General features: G+C 36.9%; 1 protein-coding gene across 3 annotated transcripts in view; it reads left to right on the plus strand.

The window, feature by feature from the left end:
- LOC308608264 (uncharacterized protein) overlaps positions 1-23,731 on the plus strand; it is a 363,978-nt gene that overhangs the window by 79,213 nt on the left and 261,034 nt on the right. For all 3 annotated transcript variants that reach the window (XM_081221079.1, XM_081221078.1, XM_081221080.1), the window contains exon 3: positions 576-679. In XM_081221079.1, coding sequence (XP_081077205.1) covers positions 633-679 — 47 coding nt within the window. In that variant the 5' untranslated portion in view covers positions 576-632. The remainder of the gene's footprint in view (positions 1-575; positions 680-23,731) is intronic.

Genomic DNA, 23,731 nt, shown 5'->3' on the forward strand with positions numbered 1-23,731 from the left:
GTTTTTCCCTTTCATCACTTTAAATATGTCCTGCCACTCCCTTCTGGCTTGCAGAGTTTCTGCTGAAAGATCAGCTGTTAAGCTTAATGGGATTCCCTTGTATGTTATTTGTTGCTTTTCCCTTGCTGCTTTTAATATTTTTTCTTTGTATTTAACTTTTGATAGTTTGATTAATATTTGTCTTGGCGTGTTTCTCCTTGGATTTATCTTGTATCGGACTCTCTCTGCTTCCTTGACTTGATTGACTATTTCCTTTCCCATATTAGGGAAGTTTTCAACTATAATCTCTTCAAATATTTTCTCAGTCCTTTCTTTTTCTCTTCTTCTTCTGGGACCCCTATAATTAGAATATTGGTATGTTTAATGTTGTCCCAGAGGTCTCTGAGACTGTCCTCAATTCTTTTCATTCTTTTTTCTTTGTTCTGCTCTGTGGTAGTTATTTCCACTATTTTATCTTCCAGGTCACTTATCCGTTCTTCTGCCTCAGTTATTCTGCTATTGATTCCTTCTAGAGAAATTTTAATTCCATTTATTGTGTTATTCATCATTGTTTTTTTACCCTTTTGTTCTTCTAGGTCCTTGTTAAACGTTTCTGAACCAACCTTACCTACTTGGAGCAGACAGCAAAAACAATGGGGACTGTGAACCTGCAGGCTGCAAAAAGGAGACCCCAAACACAGTAAGTTAAGCAAAATGAGAAGACAGAGAAATACACAGCAGATGAAGGAGCAAGGTAAAAACCCACCAGACCAAACTAGTGAAGGGGAAATAGCCAGTCTACCTGAAAAAGAATTCAGAGTAATGATAGTAAAGATGATCCAAAATCTTGGAAATAGAATGGAGAAAATACAAGTCCTAAAGTTTTGTGATTCTGTACGAACACTCAGAATGACCTCTCCGTTCTCTGAACTTTCAGAGAAGCACTTTAAATATACATAACCTTGTATCATTTTGCACTTAAATATATGTGGCCTGGGGTCATTCTCTAGTAGTGTCATGTGAGTCTCTCATATCTTTCTCCAAAAATAGGCACTATATTGATTATTTCTCTTGTATAGTTTGCCGTGCCAAACAGTGCTGAGCGTACACTAGTGAAGACCTACTTATTGGCTTATTTCGTATATAAACCTATAACCAATGAATCAACATGTACTGAAAGGTACAAATACTTTGAAGAGTTGCTAGTGCTATAAAAGTGAAAGATTAATTCCACTCTATTCCAGGCAGTCCTGAATACTTTTCTTGGGTCATGGAACATAGTTAATGTATTCATTTAAAAGCATAGCAAGGGTGCCTCTTTCCAAGGTCTTAGTGATGGATTTAATGAAGAGTGTATCAGAGGAGTCTACAGGGCTGACTCTCAAGCAGGAGATAATAGAATGCAGCTGAATGCATTAAATCTTCCAAGACTTCACATTTTCTGCCTTAAATGACATTATATCATTTTAGTCCAGCTCACTTAGAAATTTCTCATTTTGAAAGTGACTGAGGTTGGTATTTTTGAGAAGTTGTTTCTTATCTCTTGTTTCCTAACCTCCGTTCTTCCTAAGCTCAAAATATGAAACTATAAGACATAAAGGATCAATCTTTCTGATGCGTAGATATAGATATGTGGAATCTCTTTCAGTGATTGACACCTGTGGCTTAGGTGGGGCAGGAGACTCCAGATTTATTACCTTTAAGTTTGCTCAGATGCTTCCCTCTCTCTCACACTCTTTCAGTGCTTCAATCCCAATATTGGATCTCTTACCTCATGCATGATATGTAAATGGGGTAATAAATCTTACTGTAGAGCAACTAAAAATTGTCAAAATTTGAGACAATATGGATGGACTTAGAGGGTATTATGCTAAGTGAAATCAGTCAGACAGGGAAAAACAGATACTCTATGATCTCACATATATGTGGAATATAAAAAAACGAAGAAGCGAGCAAACAAAACAAAATGAAAACAGGCTCATAGACACAGAGACCAGATTGTTGGTTGCCAGAAGGGAGGGGATGGTAGGAAAGGGGGTGCAGGAGAGCAGAGTAGGGCACAATGCCCAGTTAAGAGACTGTGGTAATATTCTAGGAGAGAGATGAGGGTCTGTTGGAGGAAAGTGTCAAAGAGTTCAGAGAAAATTGTCTAGAATCCTGAGATATTTGGGTGGTAGAACAGACAAGACTAGATGATGGAGTCCAGGTGAAGTTTGAGGGATATAAAGGGATAGGAAAATGGTGCCACATCTCTAGCCTGAGTCACTGAATACAGGATGATGTCTTTCCCTGAGACAGTAAACACAGTAGGAGGTTTGGAGGCAAGAAGATAGGATTTCAAGTTTGGACATGAAATCTTTGAGGCCTCAAAATGGGATTTTCTAGTAAGTGGTCAGATATAGATGCAAAGAAAAATCTGGGTGGAAGAGAGAGTAAATAGAGGGCAAATGATAGAATCCTGGAAAATACCACCATTAACAGGGATAAACACAGGATGAGGAGACTTTGAGGAGCATTCTGGAAAAGGACTCTGAGATTAAAGGGACAAGAGGCCGAAGAGCACGTTGGAAAGGAGAGCTTTAGGAACGTTATGGACTTCTCTTGCTGGATCAAACAAGACGTGTCCAGAAACATGGTTGGTGAGGCTGGGAGGGCCAGAGTGGGAGGGACAGAGGTTGGACCGTGGGGGCCAAGAAAAGACTGGCAGCTTCTGTTTTCTCTGTACCTTAGGAAGGGAAATTATTAACTGGCAGGGTTAAAATAGCCTTCTGGAGACCTGAAAATATGCTGAGAAGAGAAAGGGAGGTGCTGGGCAGAACCGAACACCCATGTGACCTTAGCGTCCTTGTTTTTATTGTGACAACAGTCTGAGCAGGTGGCTTATTTTTATTTATTTGGTGTTTTTGTTTGTTTATATAATATAGTTCATTCGCCAGACCAGAACTATCAGTTAGATACTTTCTTCTTCAGGTAACAGAAAGCTAAATTACTGTGGCTTAAAGAAATAGTCATTTATTTTCCCTCATATACTAGGAATTCTGTCTGTGGTGGCTGCAGGAGTAGATTCAGCATCCCCCTGGGGTCAGGAATGGTGTCTTGGTGATTTCCTTGGCCTTTGGCTCAGGGTTAAAAAATGGCTGCTGCAACTCCAGGCATCACATTCACATTTATAGGAGGAAGAAGGAAGGGAAGTATAGGCAATTTTTTTTAATCAAAAAAGCCAAAGCTGGGCTTCCCTAGTGGCGCAGTGGTTGAGGGTCCGCCTGCCGATGCAGGGGACACGGGTTCGTGCCCCGGTCCAGGAAGATCCCACATGCCGCGGAGCTGCTGGGTCCGTGAGCTATGGCCGCTGAGCCTGCGCGTCTGGAGCCTGTGCTCCGCAACAGGATAGGCCACAACAGTGAGAGGACCGCGAACCGCAAAAAAAAAAAGCAAAAGCTTTAGCAGAAACTACATGTTATGTCTAACTGGCCAGAGTTATGCCATATGACACTTATAGATTCAAGAGGAGCCAGGAAAGTGAGTATCTAACTTTTCTATAACAAAAACAGAAAAGGGAAATGAGAATCGTGAATGGGTGTTGAATGAGCCCAACCCAAAGTGACATCCACACCAGGTGTCAGTGTGGGGAAGGTGGAGAAGTGGATAGATTCAGGTTTGGGTTTTTCACATAGACCCCCATGAAAGACAAATAGAGTAAGAATATAAAGGAAGCAGTCAAGAGAGTGTTTGAAATTATAATTTATGGAACTTAAAAGACTAGAAGAGGATTTGTCCATAGGTAAACAGTAAAGAAACTAGATGTTTTCAAAAAGCCAAGAACAGCAGTAGTGAGATCAACTAAGTGAGAGAGTTGGATGGGATAGAAGTGTGGTCTGTAAAAGTAGTTTGAATTCATGATCTCAAATGCTGGAGCTGGATTATCAAGGTCAGTGATAAAGCAGTAGAATTTCATCTTCATGTATAAAGCAAGTAGAAGCCATTGTAAGTTTTCAAATGGGTGAATAGGGAGAGAAGAAAGTAATGTGAAACGTCTTCTGTGGGCAGACTATTCTGATAGCTCGTGGCGAAGTATTTTGGAAGCAACAAAGAATAGAATCAACTATGGAAACGTAAGTTATAGCGTTTGCTCATAGACTTTCATCGAAGGCCATCCAAGTATTATTATATATTGAACTAGTGCTCAATAAGAATAATTTCTTCTTTAAAATGTATATGCTTTTTTCGTATCGTGAAGTCAACCTTTAAGCCATGTCATTAAATGCCAGTCACATTGATCCCAGATGGAAACGACGGTTGATCCATTCCATGGGCACCTAGTCTTCAAGCCACATCATCCGTGAGCTTGGCACTCAATAACTGAGCTCGAAGGCTTATGTCAGTGAATTAGACTAAGCAGATGTGGAAGACCAGTGTTTTAGTTTGTCTTAAATTAAGCGGACCTCCTGATTAAGAATCACAACTTGTTTCCACAAGTGTAGTTTTGAAAGGGAGTTCTGTATAATGATGCCAGATCACTTTTCATAAATCTTCAAACATTGTCAACAACATTGAAGTCAACTTACATGAAGTCAACAGTGCTTGTAATCGTAGAAGAAGTAGCAGAGACCTGCCCGAGGCAAAAAGTAAACTGAAATTGACTAGGAACTGCAATCCGCCTGGGTAGATTCATTCAGTACATTAGAGAAAGATCCTAATTCCTTGAGATTTTGAAATCACTCTTTACTGTTAGTCTTAACAGGGAAACAAATTCAGTGCCCTTAATGAACAAGCCAAGTCTGTAGATTTAAGATAAATATCAAATTCCCACTTTTTATGAATTTTTTTTTCAGGAAAAAAAAGAAGTTTATCAGGGAAAAACACAAGAAAACAGCAATCAACTTTAGCCCAGGATCCATTTTCAGTGACAGGTATTGCATTAGCTCACCCACCTTCTGTTTAGTGGTGTGTAAACTAATTGTTTCTTTGGCATGCCTTTCCCCAGATTTTGTAACGTTCGTGAATGTAAGGTGATGTAAAGGCAAACTGCTCAGCCTTGGAAGCTCCAGCTTTAAGTAAGGTTGTTTGAAAGACTATTTTTATTGGTTAAAAGAGACAGACCTTTTCACAGGGAGATCTAATTTCTTCTAATCTCGTTTGGTCTCTCCTCATGAGTTTTTCTAGAATTACTGTCAGTTCAGGCTCTGTTTGTCTTACACTCACTTCCCTAGTCTCTACTTGGATTTTTTCATTCAAATAATTGGACCTTAAACTGTAATAAATCCATTTTAACCAAACTTGTTGTCGTTTGTAAAGTTTTCAACAACAGTGTAAAAAAGAATTGGCAAAGCTTGTAACTTGAGAAGTCGCACTTTTTAGATACTAAGCGAGGAAAATGTATAATAAATTACCTTCTGAGTATGAATTGGGCTTGTCCAGTAGACTGAATCATTATCGAAAAATCTGACCACCTCTCTCCCCTCAGGACTCTGCCTTGATTCCTGTTCAGCCTACACATTGAACCCAAGAATCTCATCTCCAGCTTTCTTTGCGTCTTTGGTTTATGCTTATACGCTTAGCTTCTTCCTCTGTTCCCATTGAACCCCAACTAGGTAAACTTTACAGAAAAAGATTATTTCCTTCAACTCCTTTTTGCCTTGACAATTTTTCAATCATCCTTATACTTGCTGCACACTTTCCTTTTCCCCTAAATTTAGAGAAAATCAGAGAAATATCCATCATAAAAATAAAATCTGTCATTCCCTGATTAAGTGGAAGTAAGAAATATTTCAAAATATTAAAAGTCTCACAGTATGTGCCTGTAGTTCCAAAACAACAGATTGAAAAGTGGGAGTTCCACCCATCCATTTGGAAATTTTTGCTAGGTTGTTTGATTTTGTTGTTACTAAGTTGATTGATTTGGAAAATTATTTTATGGTCTACGCAAGCCTGTGTTTTCACGTTGCCAACCAACTGGTCAATCCATTAAAGAATCCCTCTGATGGATTTGTTCACGTCATGAAGACAAAATAAGATCGGCCTTTTCATTTTTAAGTCAAGATGTTGGGTGTCATATTTATATCAAAGATATATGTAATGTTTGCTTTCGCTATAACAAAAGATATTTTAAGCAATGTAGCAATGTTCTAGCTTTTAGAAAATTTCTTTAGATGTTGTACAATTGTTTGCTTGTAGTGTTTCCATTTCTTATAACTATTTGTTTTCAGGGAGCTTAGCACATAATAGATGCTTACTATTTATTATGATACGCCTTTTCTTGCTGCTGTTATCCATTATAAACTTTAAACTGCTGGATTATATCTGTTAAAATTACTTTCCAGATTCCTAAATAAATAAATTCTGCCTCATATAGAGAACTATTTCATCTTATGTATTAACAATGATTCATCAAGAAGGTCATCAGCAAATGCCAATTACATGAATGGAAACTTTACCTGTGCCATCTTTTACTAGTTTTACAACCCTTACATTTTACAGATGTGAAAATTGAGGCTCAGAGAGGTCAAATGAATTGTCCATGGTCATATAATTACTAATGGACAGGGAATGCGTGTAAGCCTGGTTTTCTCGTTGTAAGTTTAGAGCAATGTGGGAATAATAAAGCAGTGTTGTTTGACTTCAAAGAAGCAAGAGAACATTTTGTAATGTACCTATGAGGAGAAGGTTCATGAAGAAAGTGGTACTATTTAAATTGATGGGCAGGATTTCAAGAGACAGGAATAGTGTGTATGAATGTGTATGTGTGTGTGTTTTGGTGGGAGCACACCCAAACTAAAAGGAACAGCATAAGCAAAATCGTGGTGATGGGAATATATGTGGCAACTTTGAAGAGACATAATCTACAGTTTGTATTAGATAATATTGGGGAGTTGAGCTTTAAAGAAAAGTTGGTTTTAGATTCCAAAGTGCCTTAATACAAGGCGAATGAGTTTAGACTTTAATTAGGAGGTAATAAGGAGTAATCAAAGGTTTTAGATTTGAGGGGAAAATATGATGAGAGTTGTGATTCAGGAGTACTAATAAGATCCATTTGGACTGTGAGACACTTAAGAAATCTAGACTAGGTGGAAGATGATTGCAGTCATGTGAGCTTTAGATGATGGATGGCTGAACTGGGTTGATGAGAGTGACAGGGAGAAAGAAGGACCAGATGTGCCAGAGAGCCCGAATGAGGCTGCCTGTGGTGGATGAAGGACAGAGCAAAGGGTCACATGCATTTTGAACCTGTGAGACAAGAAGAATCATGGTCTCATTTCTAGAATTTAGGGAAATATAGGGGACAGAAGCCGATTTATGGAGGGAAGGCGAATTTGCTTTGAGATACAACTCTTTGGAGTTAGTACGACTTAACGTTAGAAGGAGCAGGTGGTTGCAATGATGCAAGTGAGAAAGTTGGAGGGGGAAATATTTCACCAGGTGACGCAAACGTTGACACCTTGTACATTTCCACCTCTGCCTCTTGGCAAACACATGTGCCTTCGTTCCATGCATCTTCTTCTCTCATTTCCTCTTTTTCAAGTCCTAACTAAACCACAAAGACTCCTCAAATCCTCACTCTATCATAAAGCTTCTCCTAGTCACCTCAAAGTGTTACTTCCCTTTGTTAATCTCTTTTTTTAAGAGTCTTTACTTTTTTTAAAGCAGTTTTAAGTTTGTAACAAAATTGAGAGGAAGGTACAGAGATTTCCCACGTACTCCCTGCCCCCCACCCATGCATGGCCTCCTCCATTACCAACATCACTCACCAGAATGATACTTTTTTTTTTTTTTATCAAGAATAAACCTGCACTGCACTGATCATAATCACTCAAAGTCCATAGCTTACCTTAGGGTTCACTTTCGGTGTTGTACAATCTCTAGGTTTGGATAAATGTATAATTACATCCATCCATCATTATAATATCCTACAGATTTTTTTTCACTGCCCTAAAAATCCTCTGTGCCCTTTTTCCATCTTTTGTATGATTTAGTGTTTATGGAATTCCTTGGAAAATGAGATAAATGTATTGAATTCTAGAACTGGAAGGGATATGACATTTTATATTTTGCTAGTAAATTTTCTTTTCTAATTTCCTGTAATAAGAAAAATATCTTCTTTATTTCCCCCAATAGCATCTATTCACTGCCAACTCCCAGCTGATGATCACACTTCATATTTTCGTGGGAAAATAGAAGCTATCAGACAATTATTATCTAATCTTCCCAACACAAAATCCACTGATAAACCTGCATCTACCTTAAACTTTATGAAATTCGAGAAATAATTCCATCTTTTTCACAGTTACATCTTCTTCTTGTGACAGTGTTTTCTCTTAGCTTTTGTGAAATCACCTCCTGTCTCACTGGCTACTCTTTCTTTATCTCTTTGGCCACCTTCTTTTCCACTGCCATATTGATAAATATTGGATGGTCCCACAGCTCATTCTTGGACCTCTTTCTCTAGATATACTTACTTCTTAGAAAATCTCATGAGTTCCATTGGCTTTAAATCAATGTGTGTGGATTTATATCCAGTGATATATCCAGCCCTTAGTACTCCCTCGAGTCCAGGCTTAGATATCAAACTACACATCTGACACTTCCATTTGCATGTGTGATGATAGATATCTAAAATATCCAAAACAGGAGTTGTGATCCTACCAACTCCTGACAAACTCTTCTTCCTCTGTTATTACCCATCTCGATTTATGGTATCATCATCTACATACTTACTCTAGTCATGAATCTGGGAGTCAGCTGAGATTCCCTTTCTTCCTTCTACTTCTAAATCTAATCTACCAGAAACAAACTTAGGAGTATTGCTCTGGCTGCTATATGAAGAATAAGGGGCAAGGGTAAAGCAGGACCAGGTTGCTACTGTGGTGGGGAACAACTGGTCAGAGTCTCTATACATTTAATACGTAGAGTCTATAGGTTCTTCCTGGAGAAGTGTAGTGAAACAGCAAGGCTTTTGGTCGTAATAACTGGAAATGCCTTTTTACTGAGATGGGGAAAACCTTGGGAGCAACAGGGTTTGAGAGAGAAAATAAGATATGGATTTCAGACAGAAGATTTCTTTTAGACATTTAAATGGAGAAGTCTAGTAGGTACTGATATGATTCTGGAACTCGGAAGAGAGGTGGGGACTGCAGATTATGAGGTGCCAAGTGTACAGGCGGCATTTGAAATTAAAACTGGATGCAACTACTTAGGGCCTAAATATGGATGGATAAGAGAGGAGGTGAGGAATGACTCCTGGGGTACCCCACTGTCTAGGGTTTAGAAAGATGAGGGGTAACGTACATAGACATTATTTCCTTATCTCTCTTGACTTACTTATTGATACAGCTTATTTTCTATTTCATCATGGGTATGGTGAATTTCTGGGTATTATCCTTGTTGGCCTCTGTTTTTTCAACTTCCTAATTAATAATCAAAATGAATCATCCTTAAATTTATATAGACACTTATTGCCTTCTATTTATTTATGATTAACATGATTTTAAAAAATTCCTTTCAAGCAACTGTTAAAGATAGAATTAAAATGAAACACACGATTGAATTGTTATAAAATAAGTAATCTTGAGGGACAAATCCTAAATCTTCAATACTGGGGAAAAATAGGGTACATAAAATAGATTTCCATGCAGCCACTGATGATCAATTCCCAATTCATACACTCAACATAGTAGGTAAAAGTTGTATAGTACTAGCAATGTATACTCATGAGAATAATGCAACTCATGAGTTTTTTGACCTGAGATCTACTACCATTGGGAGGTCCTTTTCAATAAATCCATAAATTCATTGAAATTGTATGTAATATTTTGTGTTTAAGAGTATTTTTTAGCAGAGAAGAGCTACATAGCTTCTTTACATTCTTAAAGAAAACCATAAACTCTAAAATGTTATAAACCACTTTAAACATACAGCTTTAAAATAAATTCTACATTTCTTCCAAGTATAGGCCACTGGAAACTTTAAAAAGGCAATGTTATATTCAAAAGATATTGGGGATAAGGGAACAAAAAGAATAAGAATTCAGTCTTTACTGAATTTCAACAATAGGTATATTCTGAAAGAAGCATGGGGAGAGTTGTTGTTTGAGGGATAAAAGATTAGATTCCACATGAAGGTAAACACAATGTCAATTCTGGTATTTTGTGTGTTACCATTTTGTTTTTCATTTTTCTTTTTGAAAAAGGGCTTAAGTTTTTCCTTAGTTGATTTTAGGAGAACATCCCCAGTAAACATGATAGAAGGTGAGAAGTTATTTTGCGATATAATAAACTATACAGAATGCTCCAGGGTCTGAAAGATCTTGCTTGGCTCTTCTTAACCATGTCCACATTGTGGGTGGGGACAGCTTGGGCTAGAATGGAGAGTTGAAGTCTTGACTAAGAGATCAAAAAGTGGGTAGGACAAAAATGTGATGCCTGGGAATCTGGACAATTGGTCCATCCTGTATTAAGACGAGGATTTGTTCTGTGATTTGCACTCAAGGGAGTTTTCTGCTGTGTAGCTATTTATTGCCAGTGTTTTCAGAATTTCATTAAAAATTGTACATGTTAAGCACAGCTTCAAATAGTTGTTCTTTTGGGAAACAAGTTCTAACTTTATGCCATTTTGCTCTTTTGGAAGACAGCTATGTCTGACTTTACATTACTTTAAAGGAACATTCCCAGTTTCAGAAATCTCTGTTCTGGCACAGTGACTAGAGCACACAGCAGCATGAGGTAGACTGGCGCCTGAGCTTGCTGTTCATTAGGTTTCATGGCAATATCACAGCTGCTTCAGTAGATAGGCTTGAAATTCTGTCTTTGGAGACCTCTGTGTTTCCATTCTTTTGTTAAATTAGGCGCTTTTAACAATCCAGGTTTTTTTTTTTTTTTTCAAGCAATAAATTTGACTACACTTTTTGGAAGTTCTCTAAAATTTTAAAAAGTTGATTTAGGTAACTTTTATTAAAATTTAACATTGTATTTTATTTTCATTTCTTTATAATCTAAGGCTTTTAAAACTTAGAACTTCGTAAATAAATTTACCTGTGGAAATTCTATTCCTTGACTGTCAGGATTCATGGATATTCTGGCATGGAAATAAACACATATGTAGAATCCAAAGAACCTAAAACAAAATGTTTAAAGAACAAAAGTCTTCAAAATATTTAAAGAACAAAATAAATTAAAATGGTGTCTTAACGTTGACTACTAATAACCAATGTTAGAACCACTAGTTAGACCTTTTAAGTGGATTTTGGAGTACACTCTATAATCTAATGCTAATTTGTTTTGTAATATGGACAACAGTCTTACAAAATGGAAATATATGAAAAATAAATCCACCCACCTGGCTAGTGTCTTGAAGTCACTTATAATGATGAGCTCTCGGAGGTGTTTTTCTGAATGTTCTCTAATGGACTTTCATTCAGAAGTAAATGATTTGGCAGATGGAATATTTTCATTCTTGATTTAATATACCATGTTTCAGAATTTTGTTCACTATGATTTCTTTTGCCATTTTTAGTAGACAGTGGCAGCTGTAGAATTAATTAATGTGCACTCACTTTTGAGCCAAATAACATTAAAAATGGAAACGATAACACCTATATTCACTTATTTAGCCAAATGAAACCTTTAGAACAATGCCAAACATGGAAATTAAGCAGAAAAAAATAAAAGTTCTCTAAGCAGATGAAATATTCGTTATAAAGCCATTATATCATATCTTTCTGCTTTTCTGTGAGAATCTTTTGGACAAATGGTCTGGATAATAGCACATGTTTAGCAGGTGCCAAATGGATGATACTTTATACCTGATGCTAAGCGACCCCTTTAGTTCACTTCCTGGTCCACAGAAAATGAACACCAAAGGTGTTTAAGGAGATTAGGGAAGAAGGACCTCCTAGGGAAACATGTCTGTAATGGGGCTGGGGAAGGGAGAAAAATTCATAGTCTGAGAACAAGGGGAAAAATTAGAAAAAAAAAATTTAAAAAAAGAAACAGATATGAGAACCACAAAACCAAAACAGTTTTGGACTGTGTAATATAGCTTAAAAACATCCTACTTAAAAACATCTCCCAGTAGGTCATCCTACTGGGAGAGACCACAGCAGTGAGAGGCCCGCATACCGAAAAAAAAAAAAAATGTGGTATATGCTTGATTAAATCTTAGAAACATAATATTAGATGAAAGAAGCCATACACAAAAATGCGTACTTAATGTAAATATCTCTGAAATGAGAGAAAAGGTTTTTAACTTCAAGCAGCTCTAAACTATGTATGTGCTTATATAGTCACTTAGATTTGGACTTGCATCTGATTGACAGACGATAGCTGTTTTTTTGTTTTGTTTTGTTTTGTTTGTTTTGCAGTACACGGGCCTCTCAGTGTTGTGGCCTCTCCCGTTGTGGAGCACAGGCTCCGGACGTGCAGGCTCAGTGGCCATGGCTCACAGGCCTAGCCGCTCCGCGGCATGTGGGATCTTCCCGGACCGGGGCACGAACCCGTGCCCCCTGCATCAGCAGGCGGACTCTCAACCACTGCGCCACCAGGGAAGCCCACGATAGCTGTTTTTTAACCTCTTCTGAAAGTTTGGTGATCCGAATGGTCAGTTGTGGATATTAAAGATACTGCATTGACCTAAGAAGGAACTAGCTTTGTGTAGTTATAGATGCTTATAATTATACACACAAAAACATATTTGGGGGACATCTTGGGACATGATTTCAGTCATTTTTCCCCTTGTGTTAAGTAAGTTCCTCTGGTTTGCAGTACAATGTCATTCTATAGAATGTTAAGTGGCAGTAGATTCTCCCTGCTTTTCATGTGGAAGTGGACCAATTATAAAGAGTGACAAGCAAAGTTAATAATGATTTTTTAAAAATCTATTTATAAACATTTTCTGGATCTATTTATAAACATTTTCAACAGAAGAAGCTAGAGGGTTAGAAGCCATGATAGTAGTTACCTTTGGGAAATAGGGAAGCGATGGGGATTGCTGAGAGTCATATGGGCAGCTTCCAGCACGCTCACATGGGTACCCACTTGTCACTAATTCACTGGGCTGTGCATTTATGCTTTTTGTGCTTCTCTGAATGTGTTACCCAGTGTATTAGTTTACCAGGGCAGTCATAACAAAATACCTCAAACCGGGGGTCTTAAAACAACAGAAACGTACTCTCTTACAGTCTGGAGGGTGGAAGTCAGAACTCGGAGGGTGTCGACAGAGCTGTGCTCCTTCCGGGACTCTAGGTTGACTCCTTCTACGCCTCTTCCTAGCTTCTGGCGGTGGCTGCTGATGCTTGATGCCCCTTGGTTTGCAGCTTCATCACCCCAGTCTCTGCCTCTGTTGTCACATGGTGTTTTTTTCTTTGTGTTTCTGTCTTCTCATGGTCTTCTCATCAGGGCACCAGCTCTGTTCCACTATGATATCATCGTAACTAATGACACCTGGAACTACCCTGTTTCCAAATAAGGTCACATTCTGAGGTGCCTGGGGTTAGGACATCAACTTATCTTTTGGGGGGATACAGTTCAACCCATAACACTCACCCAAAAAAAGGGAAGAAAAAGCTCTAATCTCACCACCTAGCTGTTAATTTTGCTATATTCACTTTCAGGTTTCTCCCTCTCTGTATCTATTCATAAATCATACTATACACAGTTTGGGATTCCTTTTTTCACTTAGCAATACATTCTAAAGATATCTCAAAATTATCACACATTTGGCATCATATTAATGCTATGTAATATTCCATTTTAGGGATGACATAATTTTTTAGCTAATTTCTTAGTCTTGTACACTGAGGTATATTCTAATCTTTTTATTAATATAAACACTTCTGAGGAGAGCTTCCTAGTAGCTCAGTCATTGGATATATCCATAGTATTTTTTGAAGTAAATTCGTACGTGGAGAAATTTTGCGTGGCACTAATGCACAATTATATGTCTTTTGATGGCCATTAACAAATGGGAGTCTAATATACTAGTGTCAGTTTCCATTGCTATTAGTGGATGTGAGAATGCTTGGTCCTCACACCTACCCACTCCAACACCCAGTATTATTATCCTTTTTACTTTTACCAAATTTTTTATAGAAAATGGCATCTCACTGTTTTAATTCCCATATTGGTTACTTTTCAAAACTTTCTTGCATGTACATTTGCAGCTTTTCCAGTTTACAATGGTTCATTCATCCTTACTTTTTTTAAATCTAAGTATAGTTGGTGTAATATTATATATCATTCATTCTTTTTTGTATAATGTTTCTTGTGCTTAATTTGGAAAGTTTGGAAAGCCAAATTTTTGTTACTAAGTCTACCATTTGAAATAATTCCTAGGCTTTTTAATTTTAAGATGAACTATAAAAATAAAATCAGAATTGACAAAAGATTGTCAGTTAAGACAGAAAATGCAAATCAATTTTTTTAAATGGTCTTTACCATTATTTTTTAAATAAAACTTTTTTAACACAAAAAATTGGAATGATATAATTTCAAATTGAGTTTGTTATATTGAATAAATATAGCTTTAATAAAGCTTACTGTAATTGTTCTTGTTTTTCTTGTACTTCGACAGACAATTGAAAATTTTATTGCAGGCTAGCAGTGTTTCTCAGACTGGTAATAATTATGTTAGGGCAATTTTGCCACTGTCCAGCAGGCCACATTCTCATAAAGGCGGGCCACTTTGAGAGGTCTCTCAGGGTAGAGTTTTGAAGGTGACTGGTTTCCTTTAGGTGTTATAAGTATGATCCAATGATACGTTTGGAGTGGGATGTTGTCAGTCATGATTATGTAGGAGAATGTATATTTATTCTTAATATTATCATTATGGCCTCTGAATCACTAAGAAAAGTCTAAATGTCACCAGATCCTGAATTTAGATGTAAGAGAGCAAAGTCTCAGCTTGGAGAGAAGCCCTCTCTTGAGGCCACACTTGTGGACTCCCTTGGAAGGCATCCTTAAAAGCATTCACTTCCTAAGGCAGTAATCAAAGGCTGTGCAGATTCCATATGGCAGGTGTACCCGAAGCCAAAGAAGGAACTGCCCAGCAGGGATTATCTCCACTCTTGCTTTTAAGCTTCACTGTGTGAAGTTGTGTTACCACTTCATGTGTCCTCTTGCTTTCTCTAGATTTTTCCAGCCTTTGCCACTTATTAAGAGAGTCTTTTTTCCAAGGTGAATTGCCCATTGCTCTCTGATAGCAAAGCCTCTCTACACAAAAGGAACAATCTGGCTACTGCTTTTTAGCCTTAGCTTTTATTTGGCCTGTTGCCAGTACAAATTCTCCTATTACCATCTTTCAAAATGATTCAAGTATACTGTGGTTTATGCCAAAATCAACATGAAAACAAGGCATAGCCTATTCTGTTTGGGTTGACAGAGCAATAATATATTGTTGTTTTTCTTCTGTCTGTACGTGGCCTTGCGTTTCGGCACTTTATCTCTCGCAGGTCCAGCCAAAGTATGCTTCTAAAACAGACCTCATTTTCCTATGAATGTTTCTTTGGATGTTCCTTTGGTATTCGATGTGTATTCCAAGAAGTCCCTGGAGATTCTTATTAAACATTTATTCAGATGGAGAACAGATTTTCTCCAATCTTTATCCTTTCTTTATCTTTTCTTTAATTAAGATTAATTCATTCTGAGTCAAGTCCAGTTCTGGGCCAGTGGCCGGCACATGCAATGTGCACAATATAGATAATTGCTGATAAACTGTAAGCTGTTCTACAAATTCATAGGAAATGAGCTAATTTTCTCAGAAATGTCATATAAATTAATTTTTACCTTATTCAGGAAGACTAGGGTGTCACCAAGAAAGTACGTGGTACGAGATCTCACACTTAGGTCAATGTTTTCAATGCTAAGCCTGTAAAAGAGCATTTAGGAAAGGGTTTACTTTACATGAAATCATTTAATTTATGGCACTGGAGCACAAGTCTGTTAAAAAGTCAGTCATTGCACTTGGAATCATTTCTTCCATGTTGAGTATCCCTTTCCTCAAACCCCCAAGAGAAGTTATAACCGTTGTTACTTGGATTTATGATGTTTAGCAAAAACTAGAATATTTTAAAACTCAAAGAATGTAATGATTTAATGGTTAAGAATTAAATGATTTAGAGAGAGTGAACAATCCTCTGACCTGGATGAGGGCAAGATGGCAATTTCACAAACAGCACCTTGAATAGATGCATCCAGCAGTTATTGTTATTTCCACTTCCTTTCAATTTGCTGTCAAGGGGAGTGATTCCCGTGACGTTCAGAACTTGCCTGTCCTAGGATGAGGACACAGCAGGAAAGGCTGCCCCAGGTGACAGGTGGGGCAGTTACAGCTCCTTGTCAACCTTAATCCCACCACCCTATTTAAGCCAACGTGCCCACCGCTTGCAGCTGGAACATTGTGTTTTGGGACCTAATGGGGAACTGAGGTAGGGTGCCTAGATTTGTTTAGCTACATGATATGGAAGTCAATCTGACATTCCTCACAAGCTAGAATGTATATTTAGTATCTAATGAAATAAATTTTCTCTCCAGTTCCTATGTCATATCCATCCTTTGAACACATCTGAACTGGAAGTGGAAAATACCATCTCATGAAAATAACTATATACTTTAACTAAAATGAAAATTATAATTGTATGGTTTTGCCCATGTTTATAATATGTGGTCTCATATATAAAATATAATAATTAATAATAATAGTAATAATAATATCTATTTTATATGATATTCTGGGTTCAGATCAGAGTGAGACATCTAAAATCTCTACCTTTAGACGCTTCCAATTTCTGGACTATGTCTTCTAGATGTCAAAATCTCAAACTAGTCCATAAGCTGTGAGACTTAACGACATTTTAAACTACTTTGTGTTATTTTATAATTAAATAATTTAATTTGTGTGCAAAGTTAATGAATTTCTAAGAAAGAATGTCAAGTTTGCCTATTTTGGGCGCTAGTGGGTGGTTAGTAGTAAGATTGGTCTTTACATCAAACATAAATTTTATTTTAATGGTAGAAAGACTGTTCCCTATTCAAGCAAGAGTGGGATTCAGACAATTCCTGCTTAGGTTTGAACATTGGGTCTGATACACAGTGCCCTGTGAGTTGGAGAAATCCTTTAGCTTCTCAGTCCTTTACCTTCTTCACCTACTAAATGAGACAATGATAGTGGTCAGTTCATAGGATTGTTGGGCAAAACTAAGTATGAGAGTAAATGGAAGGCCACATCTGACTCATAGTTCCTCAGTCAGTGCTTTTACATTATTATGTGATGTCACATGTTTAGGCAGTTGTCTTATAGTAAGATAAAACTCAGGGAGGATTGAGTACAAGTGAGGTTGTACTCATTTGTCAAAAATGTATTTTGGTAGTCTAGGTTTCAGACTCTGCTAAAAACTTGGATATAAAGAAAAATAAAAATAAGATATTCAGAGGATAATGAAAGAGACTGATATTAAACAAGTCCTTAGGTAAAAATCAGAAATGCTATAAAGGAAGGAAATACAGGTTTACTTTCTTTCATTTCATCTTAAATTATTGAAACTTGTACCCCATTAATTTAGTTTTATACCAAAAGGCATCAGGATCTACTCCAGGTTACTTATGGGAAAGTGTATTACCTTAACCGTAGACTCACTGCTAATATAGAATCCCACAAAGATAATGGGCCCTAGCATTTACAGGTTTTGGGGATATTTAAGAAAACACAACTGTTAACATGAGCTTCCTGTCTCAACTCTTCTTAGTGGAGAATTGAGATGCTTCAGTCTTGTAAGAGCCACAGTGGAAGAAAGTGAAACAATTATGTTTCCTTTTTTATGATCTCATTGAATGTAATTCTCTTTTCTGAAGTGTATTGAATAATGACTTGTAGAAAATTTTAACCCCCATGTGCCTCAGGACGTTAAGTATGCAATAGGGTATTATGCCTCATGCTTTCATATATGAGTAGTGTCCATGATGAGAGATGCTGGGTGAAAGCATGTTATTTTGTTTAGTTCAGTTCCCTGGAGTAAGAAGATTTTGGATCCTGATTCTAAGGGGAAGGACAATTTCATACATTATGCAAAAAAGATTAGTTTTACTATTATTACCACAAATTCTTGTTATTTGTGGAAAGACCCCTTTTCTGATCAATGATGAATGGAATAGGACTGAGCCTGTCCATTGGCTTTTCTCTTTTTACATGTAAAACAAACCAGCACATCTTTAATATTGGTTTTGATGGGCAGACTCAGAAAATAGATCTAAACCGCAAAAGCAATCAGAGTTCAGCGGAAAAGAGCTGTCAGGCTGGGAAAAGCCTCCACTATGTTACTGTCCTTTAAAATCCTGCTTGTGCCTGGTGATGCTTCAGCTTCATTAAGAAAACGTTAATTATCCTGCCTGAATTCTTACATTTCCAAAGAATATACTTAACTCCTTATTGGTTGAGTATAGTTTTTTTTTTATATTTGTTTAATTTTAAAAATTTATTTGAATTATAACATTTGTTTTATAAAGTAAATCAATGAGTTTATACAAGCAATTTTAAAATTATTTGGGTTTATACTAACAGCTCCTTCTGTATATTTACTCTATTAAGTTAAATTCCATTATTGTGAATTAGAGCGTATTTTTAAGATAGGGAAATTGAAAGCACAGTGCAGGCCTTCAGCTAATTGTCATGTCGGAAACTTTTGTCACTGTCACTCTAAGCTCTCCTTGCATTCAGTTCCTTTTGGGAATCTCTACCCATCAAGACAAGTTTGCAGAAAAGGATCCAGCATTTATGTCATAGTGAGTGTTGTCAGCATTGCCATTTATCCTGGGCGAAGGAAGAAGCAAATTATGTTACATGTTTCTATGCCAACTCATGATATATGTTTTCTTTCCTTTGGGACTTAAAGAAAATGTTTAAAGGAAGACTTCTGAACCATAACACTCAAAATAGAACAGGCTTGATGTTTCAACTTTAAGCCCAAACGTAAATTCATCTTTTTCCTGCTCTTGCAGGCAATATACATGTAGTAAAAGGAACACTGGACTTGAAGCACTCCCTCTTACTATTTATGTGACCCTATGATAATTCCCTATCCTGACTTATTTCCCTCATATTGGAAGAGATTCTAATAATAATATGTGTCTGTGTGAATTCTTTAACTACAGAATGATTGGCAGAGAAAAGCATATTAATAAGTATTTAACCTAAGTTGTTTTCATTACAACTTATGTTGAATTAGTTTATGCATTCAAAGCATCATAATTGTCACTAAAAATAAGAAGGGCAGAAGTTGTGTTTTCTACTTCTTTTGTGTTCCTTTAATTTTCGACACAAAACCAGGCTTCCAGAAGGTTCTTACTGAATCTAGTAAAGTTCACTAAATGGTAACAACATCAAATTAGATCTTAAAATATCAGAGACAAGTCTAGAAAGATGTAATAACTGAATAATCCAAGGAAAAATGGTGCTTTATAGTCATTAATTTTACAATAATTTTGAAAATTGATATTGAGTAGCCTGACTTTCTTGCTCTTTTCCATGACATGGTTTATCAAAAGCATTCTAGTGAAATCATCTCTAAGATCAATGATCTCAATCTTGATTTATAAAATAATAGCCTGCTTGCTTTTAAGACAAATATGTTCTGAGTTTTAATCATTTTAATTGTGATATTTGATGGTAATTTGTGCTGGGACTTTCATAGTTTTAAATTCAGGCTATGTTTCCAAGAATTGCATTCCTAAATTATTTCCTGGGAAAATCTGGTGGACTTGTTTGTCTATAATGTACCAAATCCCAGATTAATGCTGAACGATATACCATTTACTACCAATAGACCTTTTCCGGACATATTTTGTCATAAAGCTTTAATTTTTCTATATTAATTTCTATTAACTACCCAAACAAGAATCTGAGCTTGAGGCTGGAAAAGAATATCATTGGATATGTCTAATTTTTAGCTACAAGGCACAGAATTAATTTAAGACTCAAATGCTTTGGGGAGAGATATAAATTATTTATAACATATATGCCAACTAATGAAGATTAGGTTTGAAAGCTGTCCAGAAGGCACTTTCCTGGTTGCATTTCCCGCTCCCCAGCATCATGAATCTCTCTTGCTTTCTCAACTGATTTTATATGTGTTTGTGTGTGTTTGTATTATACATAATACATAATCAGTATATATTGTATGTTACACACACACAATTTTTGACTGATATATGAGCCAGCCCTACTCTACTTTTACTGTTACTGTTAAATAATTCTCTCCTAGCCTCTCTCAGTATTAGTTTGTTCATCTTCCTTGACCTCTAGACCCCTATATTTTGTGCTGTGTGATATTGGCTTTGGTGATGGCACAGAAGAGGAAGAGGGAGGGGACGGGAGGGAAAATGTCTTTCCATCACCCTAAGATCCCTGTTGCTCCGTAAGTCCTTCCCATCTTGACTTTAAATGCAGCTCGTATGCTACACAGTCTGCCTGAGAGTACAAATATTCATCAGTCATCTATTTCGCATTCATCTATTTATCTGTCACCTCTTCAGAAAGGAGACTTGAGGAAGCTTATCAAAAATTATACAACAGAATTCAAATTAGACAGATTAGGAAATTTGGTTAAGAGAAAATTTGAGTAGGGGAATAAAATGAGGGTGATGGTATTTCAAGTTCAAAAAAGTGCCACCTATGATTTTGCTGCAAGTTCCCTAACAGCCATATAAAGAGAAAACCCCATTTACAAGATTAACAGTCTCTGTCATACACCAGATAAGGGTGAAGAGGGAAAATAGGAAAAACAGAGTAGACTCTGGACAGAGGAATGGAAGGCTTCCTTGATGCTACTCTTTCCCCATCGTCCTCACACACACACACCAGGTGGTGCTCTGGTGACAAGAAGGTAAGGGGAGGGCATTCCTCTGCCCTGTGCCCACAATCCCTCCATACCCTTCCCCTAGCCCATGCTCCTTTCCATAAATATTGCACTGAAACTCTAGTCCAGTCCAGTTCCTTATCTCACTCAGAGAGCCTATCACTACTTATCTTGCTGGGCATCCATTCTTTGCCTTAGTGTCATTATATCAGCTTCTGTCATCCCAATCGCCTATTTCCTAACATGAGTCTCTCACTTCATGACCTCGTATCTTCTCTTTCCTGTATCAAAACAAAAACCTATAAGAGCAAATCACTCAATCATGCTGCCAGCAACTTGGATGAGGGAAGGTCCCTATGCCCAGTGCCAGGATGGTAGTTGGGTGTGGGGAGACATTGATCTAGAATCACAAACTGGAACTGTATAAATATATTTGTTCCACCTACTCAGGGAAAATGACACCATCTCTACCTTGCCTGAAATCTAGATATGTCCAGAAGAATCTAGCAGCCTCCACCTAACCCAACACTGTAAGGTGCCATGTTTTGTCTTTGAACTCTGTGACATTTTTATACTCTGCGTGGGTAGGCAAGGGTATTTCAGGTAGTACAAAGGGTCTGCTAAGAACATAGCTTTCCCCAGTGCCCAGAGTACCTGTCCCTCAGTACGAACAAGAGAAAAATAACAACTTACCCTCTGAGTTACTTCGGCATAATTACATGTTACTTTTCACCTTCCTAAAAAATAGGGATGCTGAGGTCTCTGAAGACTTAAGTAAATCAGCACCCAAAACAGAAAAGACTAGAGAAATAAATGATCATGTATCTTTTTCTCTCTCTGGCCCTACTCTCAGCTTTCTTAATAACCAAATGAAAGAAAGATATGTAAAGATTATTCACATTATTTACTGTAAAAATTGTGCTCACCTGAAATATCTAGATGGTTGTCATAGCAGTAAGTAAAATTTTCCTTGATTTATTTCAAAATTTACTTTGCTTCTTTCTGTTCATAGACACAGACTCAAATGATGTAGAGTAATACTTCCTTATGATTTACGGTGAAATAATTTTTTAAAAATAGAAATATTTAAAGATGAGAACTTTTAAACCATTAAAATAGTAATATTACAGTATTATAATATAACACTATATTATATTATTATAATAATGCCAATAGAAATTAAGACAGGAGAAAAAAATTTCATGCACTATCCTGGGTCATCAAGAAATCAACATACCAGATGGCTTCACAGGTGAATTCTATCAGACATTTGGAGAAGAGCTAACATCTATCCTTCTCAAACTCTTCCAAAATATAGCAGAGGGAGGAACACTCCCAAACTCATTCTACAAGGCCACCATCACTCTGATACCAAAACCAGACAAAGATGTCACAAAGAAAGAAAACTATAGGCCAATATCAGTGATGAACATAGATGCAAAAATCCTCAACAAAATACTAGCAAACAGAATCCAACAGTACATTAAAAGGATCATACACTATGATCAAGTGGGGTTTATTGCAGGAATGCAAGGATTCTTCAATATACACAAATCAATGTGATAAACCATATTAACAAATGGAAGGAGAAAAACCATATGATCATCTCAATAGATGCAGAGAAAGCTTTTGACAAAATTCAACACCCATTTATGATAAAAACCCTCAAGAAAGTAGGCATACAAGGAACTTTCCTCAACATAATAAAGGCCGTATATGACAAACCGACAGCCAACATCATCCTCAATGGTGAAAAACTGAAACCATTTCCACTAAGATCAGGAACAAGACAAGCTTGCCCACTCTCACCACTATTATTCAACATAGCTTTGGAAGATTTAGCCACAGCAATGAGAGAAGAAAAAGGAATAAAAGGAATCCAAATCGGCAAAGAAGAAGTAAAGCTGTCACTGTTTGCAGATGACATGATACTATACACAGAGAATCCTAAAGATGCTATCAGAAAACTGCTAGAGCTAATCAATGAATTTGGTAAAGTAGCAGATTACAAAATAAATGCAAAGAAATCTCTTGCATTCCTATACACTAATGATGAAAAATCTGAAAGTGAAATTAAGAAAACACTCCCATTTACCATTGCAACAAAAAGAATAAAATATCTATGAATAAACCTACCTAAGGAGACAAAAGACCTGTATGCAGAAAATTATAAGACACTGATGAAAGAAATTAAAGATGATACAAATAGATGGAGAGATATACCATGTTCTTGGGTTGGAAGAATCAACATTGTGAAACAGGCTCTACTACCCAAAGCAATCTACAGATTCAATGCAATCCCTATCGAACTACCACTGGCATTTTTCACAGAACTAGAACAAAAAATTTCACAATTTGTATGGAAACACAAGAGACCCCGAATAGCCAGAGGAATCTTGAGAAAGAAAAACGGAGCTGGAGGAATCAGGCTCCCTGACTTCAGACTATACTACAAAGCTACAGTAATCAAGACAGTATGGTACTGGCAGAAAAACAGAAATATAGATCAATGGAACAGGATAGAAAGCCCAGAGATAAACCCATGCACATATGGTCACCTTATCTTTGATAAAGGAGGCAAGAATATACAGTGGAGAAAAGACAGCCACTTCCATAAGTGGTTCTGGGGAAACTGGACAGCTACATGTAAAAGAATGAAATTAGAACACTCCCTAACACCGTACACAAAAATACACTCAAAATGGATTTAAGACCTACATGTAAGGCCAGAAACTATCAAACTCTTAGAGGAAAACATAGGCAGAACACTCTATGACATACATCACAGCAAGATCCTTTTCAACCCACCTTCTACAGAAATGGAAATCAAAAGAAAAATAAACAAATGGGACCTAATGAAACTTAAAAGCTTTTGCACAGCAAAGGAAACCATAAACAAGACAAAAAGACAACCCTCAG

Source organism: Mesoplodon bidens (assembly GCF_964165515.1).
Source record: "Mesoplodon bidens genome assembly, chromosome: 20".
Classification (NCBI taxonomy): Eukaryota; Metazoa; Chordata; class Mammalia; order Artiodactyla; family Ziphiidae; genus Mesoplodon; species Mesoplodon bidens.